This window comes from Bubalus bubalis, chromosome 3 (assembly GCF_019923935.1).
Source record: "Bubalus bubalis isolate 160015118507 breed Murrah chromosome 3, NDDB_SH_1, whole genome shotgun sequence".
NCBI classification, from domain to species: Eukaryota; Metazoa; Chordata; class Mammalia; order Artiodactyla; family Bovidae; genus Bubalus; species Bubalus bubalis.
Window position 1 is genome coordinate 7,340,948 of NC_059159.1, and position 22,159 is coordinate 7,363,106.

Below are 22,159 nucleotides of genomic sequence, written 5' to 3' on the forward strand. Positions count from 1 at the left end.
ATATACTATGGATAATAAACTCTTATCAAATATTTGATTTACAAGCAGTCCCCTCTCTCTTATTTATTTATTTATTAGTCTCCTCTCTTGATAGTGTACTTTGATATAAAAAAAAGCTGTAGACTTATTTTTTATTGAAGTATATTGGTTTACAATGTTGCAGGTATATAGCAAAGTAATTCAGTTACAAATATATACATGCATGTATATCTCTCTATATATTCTTTTTCAGATTCTTTTCCACTATCGGTAATTATAAGATAGTGAATATTATTCTATTCTATATTCTATATAGATATAGATATATATGTATGTATACATTTGTAACTGAATTACTTTGCTATATACCAGCAATATTGTAAACCAATATATTTCAGTAAAAAATAAGATCCTTGTTGTTTATCTATTTCATATATAGTAATGTGTATAGATTAATTTTTAAATATTTATCATGCTCAGGGCTGCTTCCTTGAAGAGTCTGGTCTTTCTTATATCTGGAAAATTCTCAAAGATATTGTCTCTTCAGTGATCTACTAGACTTCCAGAGATGTAATTTTTTTCATTTTTAGGAGTTCTTCTTGGGGGGAGGGGAAAAAAAGTTCTGTTTCTTAAATAGTAATGTGCCAGACTCTATTCCAAACACACCTCTTAATTCATTTCATCTTCTTGTGGAGCAGACAGTCCAATAATTCTCCTTTTAGAGGTGATGAAAATAAAAAACACGAAGAGGTGAAGTAGGGAATTCTCCAGCGGTCCAGTGGTTAGGACTCAGCACTTCACTGTCAAGGGTGTGGGTTCAATCCCTGGGTGGGGACCTAAGATCCTACAAGCCACGAGCATGTCCAAAAAACACCCCAAAACCCAGAGAGGTAAAGACCTTATCCAAGACTGCTGTGACGAAACAGTAGAGGAAGGTGCCCGGGTGGCTGGCTCCAGAGCCTCAGGCCTCAGCCCTGTGCACAGCAGCCTCTGGGTTCACTTGCTCTTCTGTCCTGTCCTTTCCCCGTTGCTTGTTAGGTAGCCGGGCGCTTCACTGGGCTCTGGTTTTACACTCATGTCTTGACTTGGAGGATCCGGGTATTGGGTGTGAGCGTGGACTCCTCACCAGCCCCCTTCCCGGCCTCCAGGAAGCGGTACCTCCGGCGGCAGGCAGCTCTGGGGCAGCTGAACACCATCGTGCTGGCAGCCCAGCCCCTGCTCTGGAGACAGCGGAGACCACAGGTGAAGCCCACGGGTGGGGTGCTGCCTGAGGTGTGCTCAGGGGAGAAGCCAAGCCAGCCTTTGCCCATCCAGCTGGCCAAATGACGACAGTGACCACCTTCCACGCCCAGCCACACGAGGGGCGAGGCCTCAGGGACCACTGCTGGCGGAGCGTCCCGTCCCCGCTGCCTGGCCAGGGCAGCCTAGGGCCTCTGGGAGCTCATCACCTTCCTTCATGCCAGGGCCTGACTCTCTCTGCCGGCTGGGGTGCCTCCATCCCCTCCAGGGGCCCCTTGGGCTGCTCCCTGTCTTGCCCGATGACTCCGATGTGAGGGCCATAAAGCAGCTCAAAGGTCAATGCCTACACGCCGGCCCCATCTCCTGCCCCTCCCTGCCTGGACTTTGTTCCCCAAGGACCATTTCTTCCCTTCCTCCTGCCCTCTTCCCGGTCCCGGCAGACAGGCAGTGACAGCCACAGTACTTCGGCTGGTGAGGGCTCTGGAGGGCAGGGGGCAGACGCCAGCCCCCTGGGGTCCATCCACACCTGTTCCGCTGGTGCCCAGGCCTCCTGGGAGGAGGAGGGGTCAGCTGAACTGCCCAGTGGGCGAGGAATCTCGAGGGAGCTCGGGGTGGCACTTCACGGGGACACCACCTCCTCCCTCATCTCCCCCAACAGCTTGGGCGTCGGCGCATCTGGCACAGCGTTGGGGCCTTCGAGACGGTGCCAAGCATGGTAGGTGGTCTGGAAGCTGGAGAGTGTCTGCTGGGTCGTGAGCCTGCTGAACCTGGCCTGGCTTGAAGGGGAGCGTGGGGTCCCAAGGGTGCCGAGATGGGTCCTGTCCTCAGGCCCATCCATTGTGCCCCCCAAGAAGAGCCCTGGGCGCCCTTGGTTTCGCTCTGAGGGTTCGGGAGCCTTATTGGAGAGCCCAGGACTAGAATCCTTGGTCTCTGGAGGGGAAGCTTATAGCCCTGGGGGTGAGGAGGGCCCCTGGGTCGCTGTGCCCCCTCCCTGAGTTTCTGGTCAATTGCTCCTCTCCACCAGGAGCTGGGGCGCTTGGAGATCCCAGCTGAGCTCTCTGTCATGCTGAAGACAGCGGAAGGTGAGTCGTGATGGGCCTCGTTCTTCCACGACCTCCTCCTCTCCCAGTGGCTGCTCCCTCTGATGCTGTCTCTGGGTGCCCCCAGCTCACTGCCCGGTTCCCTCTGCACTGGAGCCAGGGGCTGATGCTGGGAGGTGGAGGCGACACCAGAGCCAGTCGCCTTACCTGGGCGTTTCTGGGCTGCCTCCCATGTCATTCCAGGCCGTCAGCACGCCCGGGTCCAGAACATCACCGAGGCCATGCCCCCGGAAGTTCCCGCCCGGCCCAGCCTGACCCTCCCGCCTGACATCAACCAGTTCCCCTTCTCCAGCTTCATCTCCATCGGCTTTCAGGTGGGCTCCCAGGCCTCAGCTCGCTGGCTGCTGCCCATGTTTCCCCAGACACGAGCCCCCAAACACAGGCAGAAGCTGTTTGTCCTTCTTTCTCCAACCCCCTCCTCCATCTCCTGTTGTGGGGATTGTGGATGCAACCGTGTTGCTCGGAACATCCGTTGAACCCACATCTCAGTCTATTGTTACTTATCAGCGATGCCACACCTTTGTTACACCTGCAGCATTGCCCTGCCATTGGATGCTGAAGTCATGCCGTTAAGGCATGTTTAATGACAAGGCAGAGTGTCCAGGCAACAGTGTTGGAAACAAAAGCAAGATTCAAAAGTGCCCGAGCACAGTCCCGATGTTCCAGGCAACAGCCGGGTGGGTGGGGAGATGACGTGTGTACCTTCACACAGGAAGTAAGACTAGGAAGAAAGAGGTGAAAATGTTAACTCTGGTTTTACCTCACAGTGGCAAATTGATGGTGGTTTGTGTTCTTCATCCTTTTCCCTGTTTTCTGAGTTTTCCATATGCACGGGCTTTAGTTTTCTAATCAGAAAGAGTAATTGAGGTGTATGTTTTTTAATATTTATTTTTATGTTTTGGCTGTGCTGCGTCTTTGGTGCTGAGAGAGCTTTCCCTGGTTGCGGCGAGCAGGCTTCTCATTGCGGTGGCTTTTCTCGTTACGAAGCAGAGGCTCTAGGGTGCAGGCTTCAGTAGTTGCGGTGCGCGGGCTCAGGAGTTGTGACGCACGGGGTTAGTGGCCCCGTGGCATGTGGGATCTTCCTGGACCAGGGAACAAACCAGTGCCCCCTACATTGGCAGGTGGCTTCTTAACCACTGGATCACCAGGGAAGCCCAATCAAGGTGTATTTTTAAGGCGATTTTCCTCTCCAGCCTGTCTTCCTCTTGTATGCTCCTTCGGGGCTCCCCCGGGCCTGTGTCTGGCAGGTCAGCACGGATCAGCCCCTGCTCAGGCACGTGGCACCCGCCTTCCTTGCAGGAGCCCTCCTTGCCCCACCCTGGGCAGCTGCTGACCAAGCCCCTGACCCGGCTGGACGGTGAGAACCCTCAGCATGCCCTGGATATCAACAAGGTGGTGAGTGACCCAGCAGGGAGGGGACAGGGTGGGCCCATGCGGGGGTGCTGGTGGGCACAGGGAGCCCTGCATGACCTGCCTCCCCTGGCTTGGTGTCCGCAGATGCTACGGCTGCTGGGGGATGCGTCGCTGGCGCCCTGGCAGGAGCAGACCATGGGCCAGTACCTGGTGCGGCAGGGGCAGCGCCGGCCAGGGCTGCGCGATGAGCTCTTCAGCCAGCTGGTGGCCCAGCTCTGGCGCAACCCCGACGAGCAGCAGAGCCAGCGCGGCTGGGCCCTCATGGCCATCCTGCTCAGCGCCTTCCCGCCGATGCACACCCTGCAGAAGCCACTGCTCAAGTAGGGGGCTCAGTGGGTGGGGGCCCCGCGGATGGGGTCAGCAGGCCACCCCAGGCTCACAGCGGCCCTGTGCTGTGCCCGCAGGTTTGTATCCGACCAGGCCCCCAGGGGCATGGCAGCGCTGTGCCAACACAAGCTGCTGGGGGCCCTGGAGCAGACGCAGCTGGCCCCTGGGTCTGCCCGGGCCCACCTACCCACCCAACTCGAGTGGACGGCCGGATGGAGGCGGGGCCGCATGGCGCTGGACGTGTCCACCTTCAATGGTGAGGCGCGCATCCTGCTCAGGGCTCCCACGGCAGAGTCTGCCCGGCACCCTCGCCCTCCCCAGACCCCCTTCCCACCTCAGCCCTCCCGATGTGATCCTGACCTCCCGATGTGACCTTGACCTCCCTGCTGTCCTGCTGGTGGGACCCCCATGGTACAGCACCCCTTTCCCCATCAGGGAGGATCCTGCTGTCCCTCTCTCTCACCCCTGCCCCTCATCCTTGCAGAGGAGTGCTACTCGGCCGAGGTGGAGTCCTGGACCACAGGGGAGCAGTTCGCTGGATGGATTCTACAGAGCAGGTCTGGGGGCTGGGGATGGGGTAGTCTGGCCGACACTGACCATTGTCCTGTCCTCTTCCTGAGTCCTCCTCGCCCTCCCAGACTGCTGTCCCACCGAGCACCTTCTAAGGCTGCTCCTGCAGGCCAAGACCTGCTGCCCAAGGGGTGGGGGTGAGGTGTGGGGGTCGGCGGGCAGGGTCCAGACAGCAGATTTCAGATGGAGAGCGAGTAGGGAGCATTCCTGCTCGATGTGGCCCAGATTCTGATCAAATTGGTAAAATAAATACAGCAGAAAAATACATAAAAACAAACAAAAACAAATACATCAGAGCCAACACAGAGGTAGAGGGCCTTTTTTTGCAGAAAAAGAGTGGAAACCGGGTCCTCTCGCCCCCCTCTGCAAGCGCCTCCCGCCGCTGCACCCCCAGGTCCTTGCCGCTTCCGGATGGTCACCTGCCTGGCTGACCACCCTCTCCTCCCTGCCCCTGTCTCACCCAGAGGCCTGGACCCGCCCCCGCGTGGCTGGTCTGTGTCACTACACTGCAGGGACTCCTGGAGGGACTTGGCTGGCTGCGACTTCGTGCTGGACTTGATCGGCCAGACCGAGGACCCAGGGGACCCGGCCTGGCCCCACAGCTACCCCATCGCCCCCCGTGGTCTGTAGGTGCCACCCCCAGCACCCCTGGCCTGCTCTGCTTCCCGTGCTGCCGCAGGCGACCCCCCACCACCCTGTCATACCCTGGGGTTCCCTGGTGCTGCCGCAGGTCCAGCCCCCAAGCCTCCTCCCATCCCATGGGGATGAGCCCGAGCCCCCACCCACTGCCCCTCTCCACAGCAGCTTCGACACCTTGCCTCAGCCTGGGCACCCCACCTCCTTAGCTGGGCCTCCATGGCTGGAGGTGGCCCCACCAACCCCTTAGCTGGGCCCACTGTCTCCTGCAGAGCCGAGAACATCCCCCTGGCCCCCAGCATCCAGGCCCCCTCACTGCCCCCAGGCCCACCTCCGGGTCCAGCCCCAACACTGCCCAGCAGGGGGCTCACAGGTAAGGCGGGGAGTGGGCACACTCAGATGGGCAGGGCGATGAGAATGGGTTTGCAGGAAGCCCCTGCCCCCAGCAGGTGACGCCAATTCTCCGTAGGTGAGTCCCGGACCTCAGGGAGTCTGGATGGCTTCCTGGACCACCTCTTTGAGCCAGTCCTCTCCCCCGGTCTCAGCGTGAGTGTCCTGCACCCCAGCCCAACCCGGTCCCTCCCGTTCCGGGGCCTCTGCTGCCTCTCCCAGACCTCCTAGGACTCTAGCTCTGACCTTTTGACCTGTGACCTTTGCCTTCACAGGATCTGGAGCAAGGCAGGGCTCTGAGTAGTCGCATGAAGGGAGGGGGTGCCATGGGGCCCATGCAGCAAGGCAGCTACCCCATGGGTGAGTGCGGGGCTGAGCCCATCCGGGGTCTCCCTGCCCACGGACAGGGGGAGGTGTGGTCCAGGCTTCGCACGCAGCTGCCGTCAGAGCTCCAGCCCGCACCCCGGTGGCCCATGCTCATCTCCTCGCCTGGGGCTGGAGGGAGGCTGTCTGAGGGCCTGGGTGGGCACTGACGTGGGAGGACCCTGTCCCTCCAGTGTACCCAGGGATGGTGCAGATGCCCAGCTACCAGCCAGCCATGATGCCGGCACCCATGCCCATGATGCCAGCCATGGGGCCGGTCCCAGGTAAGACTGGACTGTGGCCGCCCGGTCCCTTCTTCGGGGGGTGGGGGTGTGGCAGACCGGGACTGGAGGAGGGAAGGTCCCGCCTGGAGGGCACAGTGGGCAGGGGCTGGGAGCCTGGCCATGGCGCTCACCTGCCCTGCCTGCCTGCCTGCCCACCGTGCTCCCAGCCATGGTGGTACCACCGCAGCCACAGCCCGTGCTTCCCAGCTTGGACGCGAGGCAGCTGGCGGCCCAGCAGCAGGACTTCATCAACCAGCAAGCGCGGATCCTGGTGAGGATGGGCGGGGCCCACGGATCGCCTCGTGGGTACCAGCCTGCAGGGCGAGGCGAGGCTGGCTCTCATCTGGCGCGTCACGCCCCGTCCATCAGGCCCAGCAGATGACCACCCAGGCCATGACCTTGTCCCTGGAGCAGCAGGCAAAGCAACTCCAGAAGCAGAGTCAGGCCCTGGCCCTGGCCCCAGCCCCAGCCCCAGCCACAGCTCCAGCCCCAGCCCCTAGAGCAGCTTCCCTGACCTCACCTCCTCCAGCCATCACCCACAAGCCCAAGAAGACACCCACCCCCCAGAAGGAGCCAGAGAGTGGCCTGGAGTTGGTAGGTGCCTGCCTGAGGGTGAGGAGCCAAGGCTGGGGAGATGGCAGGGCCTGGGATGGGCAGCTGGCTTCAGGGCTGCAGACGTGGGAGACGTGGGGTGTTGGGGATGGGGCCGCAGGGCGATGCAGAAAAGATGCTGCCCGGCCTCGGCCCTGTGGGTCCGAGTGGGTGCGCTGTGTGAGTGGCAACTTGGTCGGCAAGGCTGCTCCTTCTGTTGCCCTTCCTGCCAGCAGGAGGCCCCGAAGGAGTCTGAAGACAGGCACCCACGGCCCAGGAGCTTCCAACAGAAGCGAGACTACTTCCAGAAGTTGGGTGAGCGCCCTTGGGGAGGCAATCAGACACAGACTCAGACACCGCCCCAGCCTGGCCAGGGGATGGGGGGTTGCCCTCTGGTCAGGGTGGCCCGTCCAGGAGCCCAATGTGCTTAGTCACTCAGTCGTGTGCAACTCTGTGCGACCCCACGGACTGTAGCCCGCCAGGCTCCTCTGTCCATGGGGATTCTCCAGGCAAGGATACTGGAGTGGGTTGCCATGCCCTCCTCCAGGGGATCTTCTCAACCCAGAGATTGAACCCAGGTCTCCTGCATTGCAGGCGGGATTCTCTACCGTCTGAGCCACCAGGGAAGCTCAGAGGGGTGGGCCAAGTGGAAGGTAATAGACAGGGCTATCTGGGGGGCATTTACAGGGCAGCAGCCAAGCAAGGTGAAGACCATGAAGCCTCCAGCCAAGGTGAAGATCCCCCAGGCGGAGGTGCAGGACGAGGAGCCAGAAGAGGAGGAACAGAGAGCAGGTGGTAAGGAGGCGGGGGGCAGGCTGGGCCTTCGGGGTTCTGCACAGGGTCTCACATCTTTCCTCTCTTCCTGGGCAGGACCCTCACCTCCGCCTCCCCCTGTGGTGAAGAAGCCGCCACCGTCGCAAGGTGCAGCCAGAGCTGCACGGGAGGCCGAGATTGAGCCAGCCACGGAGGTGGGGCCTGGCGGGGGGCATAGGCCGGCCGGGGGCAAAGCCGTGGAGCGTAGCTCAGACCCTGAGCCCTGGCGGGCAGAGCCCAGCAGGGAGATCCGCAACATCATCCGCATGTACCAGAGCCGCCCTGGCCCCGTGCCTGTGCCCGTGCAGCCGGCGAGGTGCCAGGGGAAGGGGGGAGGGGAGGGGAGAGGAAAGGGGGGAGTGGGAGGAGGGGCTAACCGCTCCCCAGAGAGCCACCCTGTGAACTTGTGACCTCTTCCTTCTTTCAGGAAGCCCCCCCAAAGTTTCCTAAAGAAAAACAACCCTAAGGATGAGGCTCTGGCTAAGCTGGGGATCAATGGTGCCTCCTCACCCCCTCAGGTGAGGTGCCCTCTGGTCCAGAGCATGGCCGATCCGCTCTGGAATCCTCCTGAGGCTCCCTGGGGTGAACTTGGCCCTGGGTCACAGCCTCTGTGTGTTCCCTGTGCCTCCCCAGACGCTCCTCAGCCCAGGGAAGGCCCCCCCACCGGCCGTGGCCCCTCGACCCAGGGCCCGACCACGGCTGATGCCCTCCAGCTCTATCAAGGAGAAGCAGGGGCCCCTTCAAGAGCTGTTTGGCCAGAACCCACCCACTGCCCAGAAACCACCCCCTCCGCCCGCGCCTCCACTGCCTCCGCCCTGGGAGCCAGCGAGCCCTCCAGCTGAGCCCCGCAGTAAGGAACCCCACATTCCTGCTAGGTGGGCTTTGGAGGGGGCGCGGTGGGGGGGATTCCTAAGGACCTCTCTGAGCTCACAATGCCAAGGTCAGCGGCTCGGGCTTCTGGACTTTGGAGCCGTGGGCGAGGAGCCCCAGCTTCCGTGTTCCCGTCGGGGGCAGGGCCGGGGCACCCCCGGGGCCTGTCTGGCACAGATGGACTGTCACACACAGGGCGTTGGCCCCGGCAGGAATTTAGTGGCCCTGCTGACGTGGTCAGGGAGGGCCCATGCACGTCTGGGACAGCTGGAGGCGGGAGTTGGGACAGCGGGTGGGAGGGAGCGGCAGAGGTGAAGCTGGCCGGGCGTGCGGGGCTCTGGGGAGGAAGATCTTCTCTGCCTGTGCCCCCATCACCCCGTGCCCCCAGGCAGGTCCACACCAGATGCTCTTCGGCCCCTCCATCTGCCAAGCTTGGTGGAGCCCATGGGGGACCAGGGGGTCTCCACCCAGCTGCTCGTGCCCTCAGGCAGCGTGTGCTTCTCTTATGCCAGTGCCCCCTGGAGGCTGTTCCTGCGCAAGGAGGTGGGCACCAGGGTGGGCTTCACCCCAGCTGCTCTGGGTGGGGGGCGGGGCACAGGCTGTGGAGGAGCCAGCCTGGGACCCCGGCGTCGGCTCCCCGCTGCCCACCTCCTTGCCTGGTTTCATCTGAGCCCAGGAGGCGAGGTGGGGAGGGAGCCAGGCTGGCGGGGGGACCACCCCGCCCACTCTCGGTCTCCCGTGCCCCCGTCCAGGTGTTCTACCCCCGGGAGAACTTCAGCCACCCCTACTGCCTCAGGCTCCTCTGTGAGCAGGTGAGCACCCAGCCCCACTGGGGTATGTGCAGACAGACCACGCTCCCCACCCCTGGCCAGGCTACCACCGTGGGGCGCTGGCGTGTTTCAAGCCCTGCCTGCCTTTATTTATTCCTCACAACATCCTTCAGAATGAGGACCGTTTTTGACTTCTGTGTGTTAGTCTCTTAGTCCTGTCCAATTCTTTGCAACGCCATGGCCCGCCAGGCTCCACTGTCCATGGGATTCTTCAAGGCAAGAACACTGGAGTGGGTTGCCATGCCCTCCTCCGGGGCATCTTCCTGACCCAGAAATCGAACTCAGGTCTCCTGCACTGCAGGCAGATTCTTTACTGTCTGAGCCACCAGGGAAGCCCCTTTTTGACTCATAACGAGGGTTCAAAACGAAGCGTATGCAGCACCCAACACAGGCCAGGCACGCAGCAGGTGCTCACTGGCGCCTGCCTGCTGCCTGTGGATGCTCCCAGAGGCTCCCTGCGTCCCTCAGTGTCGTGCCCACAGGGCCCTGCAGCTTTTCCTCTGTGTGTGGCTGCATCTGGGGCGCGCTGAGCCCTCGGGACTGGGTGGTGACTGCCTAGCTTTGCCCCCAGATCCTAAGGGACACCTTTGCCGAGTCCTGCATCCGCATCTCCCAGGACGAGAGGCGCAAGATGAAAGACCTGCTGGGTAGGGTCCAGGGACCACGGGAGGCTCAGGGAGCTGGAGTGACGGGGGTTGGGCCTGTCCAGAGGGAGGCAGTAAACTCTGGGGTCCCCGCTGTGAAGGAGCCTGGGGACAGGCTGGGGCTCTTCCCACCCGCAGGAGACCTGGAGGTGGGCCTGGACTCACTGGACACGGCTGAGGATGGCGTCAAGAAGCGCATCGTGGTGGCTGCCAGGGACAACTGGGCCAATTACTTCTCCCGCATCTTCCCTGTCTCGGTCAGTGACGCTGGGTTGGCAGCGGCCTGGGTGCCAGCTGGATCCCTCGGCAGCAGGATGAGAGCTGGGGTGGGCTGGGTGGACAGTGGCCTGGAGCCGGGCTGTGACCCACCCGCCTTCCAAGCAGGGCGAGAGCGGCAGCGATGTGCAGCTGCTGGCTGTGTCCCACCGGGGGCTGAGACTGCTCAAGATGACCCAGGGCCCCAGCCTGCACCCCGACCAGCTGAAGACTCTCTGCTCGTATAGGTGAGCGGAGGCCAGGGCTGGGGCAGAGGGCGGGGATGGGCTGGTGAGACGGCCCCCCGGCTCATGCCCTCACCCTGGGCGCAGCTTTGCTGAGGTGCTGGGCGTGGAGTGCCCGGCCAGCTCCACCCTGGAGCTGTCGCTGAAGAGTGAACAGCTGGTGCTGCACACGGCTCGGGCGGGAGCCATCAAGGCCATGGTCGAGCTCTTCCTGAGCCAGCTCAAGAAGGCAAGTGTGGGCTGGCAGGGGGCCTCCACCACTGCTGCCTGCTGCCCAGTCCACCTTGGCTGGTCTCGGGGCTGTCAGCCACGCTCCTTCGAGCTGCCTGGAGTCGGGGACGCTGGGTGGAGAGTGAGGCCAGCAGGGGAGCGGGGGGACAGGAAGGAAGGGGTCACAAGCAGGCTGGCCCCTCACCTGCCTGCCCACCTGCAGGACTCTGGCTATGTCATCGCCCTGCGAAGCTACATCACCGACGACCACAGCCTCCTCAGCTTCCAACGCGGGGACCTCATCAAGCTGCTGCCGGTGGCCACCCTGGAGCCAGGTATCTGTGGACCAAGCAGGGTGGCGGGCAGATGAGGCGGCGCCTCCAGTGGGCATGTGGGGTGGGAGGGGCGGCGCGTGGGTGAGGATCCGTCCTTGGACGTCTTTAGGCTGGCAGTTCGGCTCCACGGGCGGCCGCTCCGGACTCTTCCCTGCTGACGTCGTGCAGCCGGCAGCTGCTCCAGACTCATTCTTCTCGACGGAGCACAGGAGCAGCCAGGGGCACAAGGGTCAGCTGCAGCGCAGAGAGTGGGATAGGGCGTCGGAGGTGAGAAAGATGGGAGAGGCCGAGGCAAGGCCTCACTAGGAGCCTAGGAAAGGGCTCCGTGGCCCCCGGGCGGCCGAGGACCACCCCCCTGCCTGGTGGGCAGCGCTTGGCCTGGTGCCGCCCCTCCGCCTGCTCCTGGTTTCTTGCCCTGTCTCTCCCCAGCAAGACTGTGAGCTCCCCGTGGGCAGGGGCGAGGCTGTCCCCTCTCGTGTGGCCCTCGTGGTACCTAGTATGGTGGCGCCTGAAAAATGCTCAATAAATGGCTCTTGACCTCCCTGGCTTCTGGTGGTGTGCTCACTGCAGCCGCTCTGCCTGCTCCTCTTGGGGTGGGTGGGGCTGGGGGCTGGAGGCTGGGGCAGGGCCTCAGGACAGGCCAGTGGACCCTCGGGTGGCACCAGGTCTCCTGTGTTTCCAAGTTCCCCACCCACGCCTGGAGCCAGGCGCACAGTGACAACTCGGCCACCAGCCTGTCCCCCTCTGTGGCCTACATGGCCCTGCCCACGGACTCCGACTACACCATGCAGGAGTTTGCCCTGCGCTACTTCCGGAAACCCCAGACCCTGTGAGTGCCCTTCCTGTCCCAATCCCACGCCAGCCCATCCTCAGTCCCCCTGAAGTGGGCCTCCCTGCTTGAAGCCCCCAGGCCAGGGTTCTCTGTACCCTCTAGACCCGGCCTGGGATGGGGGGTGGGGAGGGCTGAGCAAGCAGAGGTGTCCTCCCCCGTCCCCCCTCAGGCCGGCCCAGACCGGTGGAGATGCTGAGAAGGCCATGGCCAGCCTGGTGCAGTACAGCAAGGTAAAGGGGACAGTGGGGGGGAGCCAGGCCTGCAGACCTGCCCGCTGGCCCTGCCCCACCAGCCCCAGACCTACAGCCCAGCCTCTTTGGCTGCAGGCTCCCATCCAGGAATCGCTCATCAGCTTCAGTGACGAGGACACGAACAGGCAAGCTGTGGAGAGCTTCCGGGGTGAGTGGCCACAGCCTCTTGGGTCCCTGTGCCTGCGACCTAGGAGTCCAGTCGCCTTGAGTTTGCCTTCTCAGGGAGGCGCACGGGTGGCTCCTGTGCCACGCGGCCCTCCCCACTTCTGCTCATGCTCAAGGGGTTGTGGCTTGTATGGGGTCTGCGCTGGAAGGCAGTGGTGGGCCCGGCTCACTATGCGCTCTGTGTAGCCCTGGGGCCCACAGCATCTCTGAACCCCGTCTCACTGGTAAGGCTGGGACTGCCACTCCGCTTGGCTCCCATGCATCTTGACAGCAAGGCACGAGATGGCCCCGCGTAGCGATGGCACCAGCCAGGGCCAGGGCCAGGGCCCCGTCCCAGCTCACCATTCATCTTGTTCTGCCCACAGCTCTGATGCAGTTTATGGGGGACCAGTCCAAGCCACGGGGCAAGAACGAGCTGGATCTCCTCTATGGGCTGCTGAAGGTGAGCACGGGCTGAATGTGCCAGAAGCTGCAGGGGAGACAGTGAGCCCTGGGGGCCCCTCTCGATCTTCCTGCTGGGCCTCCAGGGCATCCCCTCTCCTTGTTCATCATCATCCCCTTTACATGTTCAAATCATCCAGTAATGTTCATTGAGCAGCTGTTACATGCTGGGCCCAGGACAACTGGGCCAAGTTGGTCAAGCCCCCACAGAGCTTGCAACCTAAAGAGACGGTTGGTAAACCATGATGCAGCGCCCAGGGCCACGAGCGCCGTGGAGAGAGAGAGCAGGGGCGGGGCTGCTGTGATGCAGCAGACTTGGTGCAGGCCACCCGGAGCAGAGGCCTGAAGGACTGAGGGGGTGAGGCCTGCGTGCCTCTGGGCAACGCGCGTAGGGGGTGGGGAGGGGAGAGGAGAAGCCTGGTGCCAGTGAGTGAGGGGGAGTGGAGGGTGAGGACCAGGAAGGGCGGTGGGTCCAGGGCACGGAGGCCTTGCCGTTTGTCAGGAGGTCTGAGTTTTCAAGACCGGGGAAAGCCCTGGGGAATTTGAAAGACAGACGTGGCTTACAATTCTTGGGTTTGCTCTGGCTATTGTCTGTGATTCTGGGAGTTTAAGGGCAAGGGAAGGGTTACTGCCATGATCCTAGGTTAGACATGGTGCTGGCTCAGGCCCAGAGGCAGCAGGAAGGGTTTGCTATGAAATGCACGTGGTGTGTGGGAGAGAGGCTAAGGATGACACCAAAGCTTTGGCCAGGGCACTGGCTGGTCTCCCACAAGGATGCCTGAGTCGGGGAGCAGGGCTGGCCTGTGGCGGAATCTGTTGAAGTCTGAAGTTCCAGTCTTCAAGTGGAGGGTCTGGGCTTCAGGGGAGACGTCTGGGCTGGAGGCAGAGGCCCAAGGGCACTGCAGCCTCTAGAGGTCCTGGTGGTGAGGGGAGTCAGCTGAGATGACTGGGACAGAGGGACCAGAGAAAGAGGACAGGACCCAGCTCGGCCTGGAAGCGGGTGAAGTTGGTGACTTGGCGAATGGCCATTGGTGCAGATGCTGTTGAGTCAAGTGAGACCAAGCTCGAGAGGGGACCATGGCTGTCACCCCGACCTGCCCCCCTACCGTGGCCATTAGTAGGATCTCTCTGACCTCAGATTCCACACCATCCCACCCCCACCAGCCTGCCCCTCCTGTCCCCACAGCTCTGCCAGGAGAAGGAGGATCTCAGGGATGAGGTTTACTGCCAGGCCATCAAGCAGGTCACAGGACACCCCCGGCCGTGAGTGGGGGACGGGGGTGGGGGGGCAGGGGGAGCCTCTCAGGGAAAGCAGAGCACTGCGGCCTGGCCAGCCTGAAGCCCAGGCTCTCTGCCCTGCAGGAAACTCTGCGTGAGAGGCTGGCGCTTCCTCAGCCTCCTCACGGGCTGCGTCCCCCCGTCGAACACGCTGATGCCCTACGTGACCAAGTTTCTGCAGGACTGGGGTCCTCGCCAAGGTGCCGGCGGGGAGGGGCTTCCGGGCTGGGGTCTTGGCTGCTCAGGGAGGGGCTGGAAGACGCTCACAGCCCGGCCTGGCTCCTCTCTGCAGAGCTGGCCCAGAGCAGCCAAGAGCACCTGCAGAGCGCAGTCAAGTATGGGGGGCGCCGGCGGCTGCCCTCCCCAGGCGAGATGCAGGCCTTCCTGGTACTGGGGGTGCGGGCTGGGCGGCGTTCCAGGGCTCCCTGCGGGTGGCAGGAGCTGGGGCCTCTTTCCACGGGTGGACTGACCCTGCACTTGCCCTGGCAGAAAGGACAAGTGGTCCACCTGGTCCTAATTCACTTGCCTGGGGGTGTGGATTACAAGACCAATATCCGCACTTTCACGGTGAGTGCAGGGCCACAGCGGGGGGCGGGTGGGGGCAGGGAAGACATGGGAAGCCTGGGAACCCACCCACCTCCGAAGTCCCATTCCTTCCCTGGCACCCCCATCTCTGTCCACATGTCTAGGTGGCAGCAGAGGTGCTGGAGGAGTTATGCAGGCAGATGGGCATCACGGACCCTCAGGAAGTGCAGGAGTTTGCCCTCTTCCTCATCAAAGGGGACGGTGAGCCACCTGGCCTGGGGAGGATTCCCCTGCTGTGGCCTTGAGGGAGGCAGTTCCCACACTTGGGGCTGGCTGGGCCATGGGTGGGGGTTGGCTGGGCCATGGGCGGGGCTGGCCCTGGTAAGCCTGTTCAGGTTGTGAACCTGGACTCCCGGCACAGGTGAGCTGGTGCGGCCCTTGTGGCCCCAGGAGTACCTCAACAACGTGCTGGGGGGTCTGGACGTGAGCCTGCATAGCCGGCGGCTCGGCTGGGAGACCCGGCTGCACTTTGACAATCCCACCTACATCAGCACCCACTACGGCCAGGTCAGCCTTGCACGGTAGTGCCAGCCTCAGCTGCCTGGGCAGGGGCCCTCCAAGACTCCCTGCCCTCAAAGGAGAAGGGAGGGTGGCAGCAGTGGGCTTGAGGCTCAGGAGCCACCTTGCTGCCCCCACCCCGCTCAGGTGCTGCGGGACTACCTTCAGGGAAAGCTGGGGCTCAGCCCCCAGGAAGACGCCCGACTTGCCAGATTGGCTGCCTTGCAGCAGCTCAGCAGGAACACGGAGGAGCCCCCCTCAGAGTGAGCGTGAACGCAGCCCCCATGCCTCCTGTCATCTCCTTACCCCCTCCTCCAAAGTCGAGGCCACTGGTGCCCTTCATGGCCCTAACCCAGCGGGCTATGTACACCTGTCCCCCACCCTACCCCACGCTCCTCCAGGGCAGGGCCCACACCTCATCCACGTGTCTGGATCCCTGGTCTCACCCACGGTAGCCACTGGTTCACTGATTTAGCACCAGCTGTTTGCCCAGCCTTGCCTGACCAGGCTGTGTCCTAGGCAAGACCTCCTGGCTTACTTGCCAAGGCAGCAGCAACGGCAGATGAGCGAGGCCACTGTGAAGAGCCTGATGGGCCTGGTGGGCCGGGAACTGAGGCAGCTACAAGGATGCAGCCCTCAGGAAGCGCAGATCAGCTTCATCAGTGGGTCTGGGGCAGGGGGACGGCCAGGGAGGGGGAAGGGGGCACCCAGGAAGGAGGGCCAAGGGTAGAGGAGCTAAGCAGCTTCTCCACCAGCCCTGCTTTCCGTCTGCAGAGGCCGTGAGCGAGCTGCCCCTCTTCGGGTACACGGTTTACATGGTGCTGCGAGTGAGCAATCCGGCCCTGCCCAGCCCCGGCCTCCTGGGGCTGAACCGCCAGCACCTCATGCTCATGGACCCCAGCTCCCAGGTGGGCCGGGCTCCTGCCCCCCTGCTGGCCTGGGCACCCTCGAGGCACTGGTCTCCCACCCCCGACACTGACCCCACCCCCCAGGAACTGTGCTGCTCCATCGCCCTGAGAGACCTGCAGCGGCTCCACCTGCTGAGCCCACTGGAGGCAGAGGGCTCCCCGGGCCTGGAACTCAACTACGGCTCAGCCGACAACCCCCAGACCATCTGGTTTGAGCTTCCACAAGTGAGTGGACTCTGCGCACCCTGAGAAGGTGGCAAGTGCCTCACCCAGGCCTGGTGTGCCCGGCTGCCTGGGCCCAGGCTGCTACCCAGGGCTCTGGTGTAGCAGAGCTGGGGACAGAGGCGGGGGCTGGCGGGGGAGCCCTGCCCTCATGTGCCACGCCCGCACAGGCCCAGGAGCTGAAGCACACCATCACCTTCCTGCTGGACGGCAACCCTCCTTCCAGTTAGTAGCCGCGCTGCACCCAAGGAGGGGGCAGAGACGGAGACAGGACCCCTCCCCAGCCCACGTCTCACCTCGACAATCTCCTCTGGGTGTGGTCAGGCCAGTCTGGTTTGGACTTCAGAGCTCGGCTGTCCTGGAATCCACTGTAGCATGGCCCACAGTGGGGCTGCTACAGGGACTTCAACTGGGGAAGTGCTCCGAGCCTCATTCTGGGGTGGGCCTGCAGTGGGGACTGCAGGAACTCGGCTTGGGTGTCTGGGGGGGTCACCCAGCCTGGGGGAGATGTCCACCTGGGGTCTAGCCCCACATCAGCACGTGCCCAGACCTGGGAGGAGCGGCTGCTGAAGAAATAAAACTCCCAGGAGAACAGGGCTGTGCGCGTGCGTGTCAGAACCAACCGGACACTTTATTCTCCTGTAAATGCTGACGTCCCGCCCGGCCTTCCTGACCAGGAGCTGAGCTGGGGCAGGGTGGGCTGCTGCCCCTCTTGGCATGAGCTCTGCCCCTGGGCTGGGCTGCAGGCGGCATCTGGAGGGGAGAGGGCGGTGGGGGTGGACCAAGGGCAGCACGGGCTCCTCGAGTCAACTCGACGGCCTTGGCCTGCTGGGCCTTGCCCTGAGTTTAAAGTGTTTTAAGAGGTGGAGGGACCGTTTTCTTCTGTTCCTCTGGCAGCCACCACACCATATGCCCCTTTCTCACCTGGGGATCTGGCCCAGAAAACTCAACCTCGAGGGCCAGGAAGGCAGGCAGGCAAGGAGGGCCTCAGGCTTTGCAAGCAAAAAGTAAGGTGGGCTGACCTCGCTGTGGGAGGTGTCTAGGCCCATTTCCAAAGTGAGGTGGGGCTGGAGGCAGGGAGAGCCTGGGAGCAGGCCGCCTGCCCTCCCTGGTCCTGAGCGAGGCTGGGTGGGCCATGCTGGAGTCTGGGGGGCAGGCAGGAACGCAGGCCCCATCGGTCATCTCTGCGGGCCACACAGGCCGTGCCAGTCGGCTTCACTCTCACACCGGGCTCGGCCATTGAACAACTGCTTGATGACGTCCTGCACCTCTTCCTTCACTAGATTCGGGGGGGAGGGGGTGTGAGGGCCAGTCCCCTGCCGGTGGAGCCCCCACAAGTCCCTCCCAGCTGGTGCCACTCACACTCACCGCTTCTTCCTGGACAGGGGTTCTGGGTGAGTGAGTGTGAGAGGTGGCGGGCGAAGGCTTTAAACAGTTCCTGGAGAGAGAGTGTAGGGAGGAGCCAGGAGCACCCACGCCAGGACCCAGAGCAAGGCAGACCCTGGAGGGGGCCGCGGGCTTCCGCCTTGTCTTTTCCTGGGCTCACGCTTCCCCCACGCCATCTGCACCCCAGTGCCCCAGGCTCAGGGGAGAACAGGGCCCAACCACCTACCATACCTTGGATGCAAACTTGCCCTCCTTGTAGAAGGGGGTCAGACACTTGACCACCACGTTTGCAGCCTCCTTCAGGGAGATGCTGGGTGCCGAGAGCTGGCAGGAGCCTTGGGGGATTGAGGGGCTCTGGTCGCTGGCTGAGACGCTGCCCTTCGCCTCAGCTAGGATGGAGGCCTTGGCTGAGGGACATGGCCTCTTCTGAGCCTGGCTCCCTGGGCTCTCCTGGGCAGGGCCACAGCAGAGGGTCACTCTGGGGTCCCCTGTTCTGGGCCCCTCCCTTCCTTCTGGAAGACGGGGCCTCCATGCCCGCTGGCTCCCTCTGGCCCAGCCCATCTGCCCTGGGGTGTGGACAGCGGAGACTGTCTTGGAAACCCCCCAAGCAGGCTCCAGCATGGCAGCCTCGTGCCTCTCGGTACCTGCTGGGGTCTGGGCCGCTTGCCTCTCTGTGCCTCCTCTGTGGGGCTGGGCTGGCCTTCGGGGGGCCTCTGGTCTCTGAGCGGGCAGGCACTGGCCAGAGGGGGAGCAGGCGTCAGGGTCCAGTTGCCTCCGCCCCCTCAGCCCGGGCAGCCCCGCAAAGCCCGTGGCAGGAACCAGCCCCACTGCAGAGGCCCAGGGAGCCAAAGGGATGCCAGGACTGCCCACGCACTCACCTCGGCCCCTCCTCAGCACACTCCTTGGTCTCGGGGCGGGCAGCCAAATGCCCCACGGCTCCATCCTCCTGCCCTGAGCCCTTCTCCAGGAGTGTCAGGGGTCCCCGCGCCCCATCATGGGAGGGGCTGGTACCATCTGCCCCCGGGGCTGCAGTGAGTGGGGGCGGGCTCTTGGTCCTTCGGCAGAAGAAGCGGGCGATGTTCTGAGAGTCCTTGAGTGCCGCGGCAGCCAGGAGCTGCTGCTTCTTATTGACCCGGACCTTGGCAGTGGGGCTGCCCCGGGCAGGGCCTCTCTCCTCCTCAGGGGAGGGCCCCCGACAAACAGCACCGCTCCTGGGGGCCTCTCCTTGGGGCCCAGGGAGGGGCTCGGCGTGCTCTGCACCCTGGCCGTCACAGGGCTGGCTGGGGGCCCCCCGCTCGCCACCCTGCTCAGGCCGGGGCTCTTGCTCCAGGACCCACGTCTTCTCCATCAGCTCTGTGGCCGTCTGGAACAGGCAGGAGCCTTTGGGGAAACCAGCTCCCACCCGCTTGGGCTTGAGCTGCGAGGAGGAAAGAGGCTGCTGACCACAAGCCCCTTCAGCACTCGCTTGGTGGGTCCAGGTGTGGCTGCGGGGGCCGGGGAAGGCAAGGCTGGGCAGGCCGAGGCTTGGGGGTCGGGCTGGTGAGAGGTGCTGGGGGGGCTCCAGGGCAGGGGAGAGCAAGGGTCAGGGCTGTGATGCCAGGAGGAGCAAGGACTGTGCCGACACGAAGGGCGAGGGGCCAGGGCGCCGGTGGCTTGGTGGACGCACCGAGTACACCTGGGAGGCGGGCAGGATGTCGTGCTCGCTGGACTCCGGGGGCTCGGCCTGGGCGCTGCAGCTGCTGGCGCCGCCTCCCACACGGTACAGCTGCCCATCCTTCGAGGCTCTGTGGATCTCAGCCACCTGGGGTGGGGAGGGAGGGGGGAACGCCCTGGCTGGTACCCGCTAGCTCCAGGCTTTCCATGAGTGGCTTCTGTGGCTCATGCTTGCAGGCAACTGGACACTGAACAAGTTCTAGTCCCCACAGGGCTGGCTAGAAATCCTTGCAGCCAGGGAAGGAGGGAAGTCGGGCTTCTCTCCACGTAAGTGGCCCCCTGGATGGGGAGCTGCCCCACCCACCCCTGCCCGGCGCCTACCTTCTTCAGCACGCTGGCCTTGTACAGGTTGGCCACCTTGGCATTTCGGAATGTCTCGTGTTCCAGCTCCACTGCCTTGGCCTGGAGGTCAAGTCTGAGGGCAGCAATGAGATTAAGGTGTCAGGCCTGAGGTCAGCCCTGTGAGATTCCCCCAGGGAACCCTGGAGATGGCTTCAGGGCCTGGTGGGAATGGCCCTGGGCACAGGGATTCCAGCCTGGACTGTCTGGGCCCCTGTGGCTTACTGTCCTTCCGCAGTTCCTGGCACCCTGTCATGGCCAAGTCTGCCCCCCGGTGGGGCTGTGTGAAGACCCACACCCCCTTGGGAAGAAGATGAGTCACAATTTGGGAAGAGGTGCTCAAATAAACCGGGCTTCCCAGGTGGCTCAGTGGTAAAGAACCCGCCTGCCAATGCAGGAGACACAGGGTTCGATCCCTGGGTCGGGAAGATCCCCTGGAGGAGGAAATGGCACCCCACTCCAGTATTCTTGCCTGGAGAATCCCATGGACAGAGGAGCCCGGTGGGCTACAGTCCTTGGGGCCGCAGAAAGTCGGACACTACTGAGGGACAGAGCACACACGCACGCCCAAACGAGCCAGGGGGCTGACGACACTCACCCGTCAGTGGAACCTGCGGCCTGGCGGTTACTGCTCAGCGCCTCCTCCAGGAGCCCCAGGCAGTGCTCACGGGCCTGCATCGGGGCAGGAAGGTAGTCACACAGGTCCCAGGTTGGGGGAGGAGCCTGGGGGCAGGTGTGAGGAGCTGCCCACCTCTTACCTTCACAGTGAGCCTGGGGATCTTCCTACTGGCAGCCTCTCTCAGGGGACAGTCCTCATCTGCGGGGGGGAGAGGCAAGTCCTTCCACCCTACTTCCTGCTCTCTGGTGTCCCTGACCCTCCAACGAGGCATCCTCTACCCACACCCTGGGACCACCCCAGGGGACATTTCTGTACTGACCTGGGGGTACGAATTCTTCTGTCTTGGGGTCTTTGCCCTGGAAGATGACATGAAGTCCTGTGAGCTATCCTGTCCCATAGCAACACAGCTCCCAGTCTAGCATAAGAGAGGGGCTGAGAGGGTGTGAACAGGGGCCACCCAGAGCCCCCTGAACCCCGCCCCCTTCACCTTGCGCAGGCGCATCTGCTTCTGGTAGAAGAGATTCCATTCCCGCTTCTGGGCCTCATCTCTGCCCTCGTCCCCGCTGCCTCCAGACCCTTCGTCATACCTAGGCGACAGGCTGGGCGTGAGCCATCCTGGGTCTGGGCTTTGCCCTCCCATCACGTGTCTGGTAGAGCAGTGATGTCTCTGATGCCCTGGACACTTGGGGGCAACGTTGATGTCCTGGCCCCAGTGTGGCCCTTGGGGCGGGGGCATGTGTCACTTCTGATCTGGCCTTGGCCCCACGAGAGCATGCCAGACTCTTTCCAGTGGGTTGGGGGGCCCTGGCCTCATGGCCCCTTACCTGCTAAAGCCCCCGTAACCCCTGCGGCCTCCCTCGTACAGCTCGGGGTCATAGCCATTCCCCTGGGAGGGGCCAATGCAGGTCTTGTTCCAACTGCTTCTCTGCTCCAAAGCATCCAGCTGCTTCCGCACACCCGTGGGGTTCTGGCAGCAGTCACAGCCTTTGGTGCAGGCGGGGGGCGAGTCCCCGAAGTACTTGGCAATGGCAGCATGGCGGCACCTGGAGCAGGGGTGGTGAGGGGCCCGCTCGGGCCAGCGTTCCTTTACCCAGCCCCCAAGCTCTGCCTGAGCGTGGCTGTCTGGCACTGTGGCCAGCATCTCACGCGAGCTTCACGAGGCATCACTGGACGGGGTGGGGTGCTCATTTTGTAGATGAGGACGACGAGCTAAAGGAGAGTCCTCAAAGTCAGTTAACACACGTGCCAGGGGAGCCAGGGCACGAACTTGCTCTGCTTCTCCATGGGGCACTCCTCGGGGCTCCAGGCCCCAGCCCCCTCTCCATCCTCTGGTAGTAGGGTGCCCTGGGAGAAGCATCGCCTCTGGGTGCAGACACTGACTCTGCAGCTGAGGCTGTGTCCTTGGGGAAAGCATCTGACCTGAAATGAAGCTTAGGCACCTCGAGCACAACACGCCTACAACACGGTACAAGGAGAGCCCTGGCCCCTCGGGCAGCGTAAGAGCCGAGACAGCACTGAAGTGCGTAACAGCACTTAGCACTTAGGGCTTTTATTACCGCTCCTTACTCTCTTCTTCTGAGTGGGGCTGGGGAGAGGGAACAGCAGGAAGTGGCCCTACCCCACCTCAGCGCTCTATTCTGCTTCTGTCTCCTGGCGACTCCTCCCTGTTGTCCCTAACAAGCCTCTGCCTGACCCAGTGTACATGGCCCGGAACCGGGAGACTGCTTGAGAGCAGGAACCAGGCAGCTCTGGGCTGGCACCCCATGCCAGGCACTGGTGAGCACAGCCTTCCCGTGGTCTTCCTCATCACATCTTCCTCTGCCCTGAC

The 22,159-nt window shown here is 62.8% G+C and overlaps 2 protein-coding genes across 4 annotated transcripts in view; one reads left to right on the top strand and one right to left on the bottom strand.

The window, feature by feature from the left end:
* The window catches only part of MYO15B (myosin XVB), a 30,008-nt gene extending 13,425 nt beyond the window's left edge, over positions 1-16,583 (top strand). Inside the window, 42 exon segments of the mRNA XM_044938583.2 lie at positions 1,128-1,221; positions 1,877-1,933; positions 2,243-2,300; positions 2,502-2,632; positions 3,618-3,713; positions 3,816-4,051; positions 4,136-4,314; positions 4,543-4,615; positions 5,093-5,254; positions 5,537-5,637; positions 5,734-5,810; positions 5,930-6,014; positions 6,212-6,301; positions 6,469-6,572; positions 6,671-6,895; positions 7,126-7,207; positions 7,580-8,021; positions 8,133-8,223; positions 8,339-8,555; positions 8,964-9,118; positions 9,328-9,387; positions 9,977-10,052; positions 10,188-10,306; positions 10,434-10,552; positions 10,637-10,778; positions 10,983-11,094; positions 11,204-11,361; positions 11,778-11,923; positions 12,096-12,156; positions 12,253-12,325; positions 12,708-12,784; positions 13,970-14,046; positions 14,146-14,261; positions 14,354-14,448; positions 14,551-14,628; positions 14,751-14,847; positions 15,008-15,153; positions 15,292-15,407; positions 15,664-15,806; positions 15,919-16,052; positions 16,137-16,277; positions 16,445-16,583. Coding sequence (XP_044794518.2) covers positions 1,128-1,221; positions 1,877-1,933; positions 2,243-2,300; positions 2,502-2,632; positions 3,618-3,713; positions 3,816-4,051; positions 4,136-4,314; positions 4,543-4,615; positions 5,093-5,254; positions 5,537-5,637; positions 5,734-5,810; positions 5,930-6,014; positions 6,212-6,301; positions 6,469-6,572; positions 6,671-6,895; positions 7,126-7,207; positions 7,580-8,021; positions 8,133-8,223; positions 8,339-8,555; positions 8,964-9,118; positions 9,328-9,387; positions 9,977-10,052; positions 10,188-10,306; positions 10,434-10,552; positions 10,637-10,778; positions 10,983-11,094; positions 11,204-11,361; positions 11,778-11,923; positions 12,096-12,156; positions 12,253-12,325; positions 12,708-12,784; positions 13,970-14,046; positions 14,146-14,261; positions 14,354-14,448; positions 14,551-14,628; positions 14,751-14,847; positions 15,008-15,153; positions 15,292-15,407; positions 15,664-15,806; positions 15,919-16,052; positions 16,137-16,277; positions 16,445-16,504 — 5,101 coding nt within the window. The 3' untranslated portion in view covers positions 16,505-16,583.
* A 289-nt stretch (positions 16,584-16,872) lies between these two features.
* RECQL5 (RecQ like helicase 5) overlaps positions 16,873-22,159 on the bottom strand; it is a 30,410-nt gene continuing 25,123 nt past the window's right edge. For 2 of the 3 annotated variants that reach the window (XM_006045259.4, XM_044938579.2), the window contains 12 exons: positions 21,156-21,374; positions 20,819-20,918; positions 20,651-20,687; positions 20,471-20,529; positions 20,311-20,384; positions 19,695-19,788; positions 19,327-19,461; positions 18,539-19,077; positions 18,305-18,395; positions 17,892-18,110; positions 17,643-17,712; positions 16,873-17,553 (listed from right to left, as the gene is read on the bottom strand). In XM_006045259.4, the coding sequence (XP_006045321.4) occupies positions 17,453-17,553; positions 17,643-17,712; positions 17,892-18,110; positions 18,305-18,395; positions 18,539-19,077; positions 19,327-19,461; positions 19,695-19,788; positions 20,311-20,384; positions 20,471-20,529; positions 20,651-20,687; positions 20,819-20,918; positions 21,156-21,374 (1,738 nt within the window). In that variant the 3' untranslated portion in view covers positions 16,873-17,452. The remainder of the gene's footprint in view (positions 17,554-17,642; positions 17,713-17,891; positions 18,111-18,304; positions 18,396-18,538; positions 19,078-19,326; positions 19,462-19,694; positions 19,789-20,310; positions 20,385-20,470; positions 20,530-20,650; positions 20,688-20,818; positions 20,919-21,155; positions 21,375-22,159) is intronic. The other variant, XM_025279512.3, reaches the window with a different exon arrangement.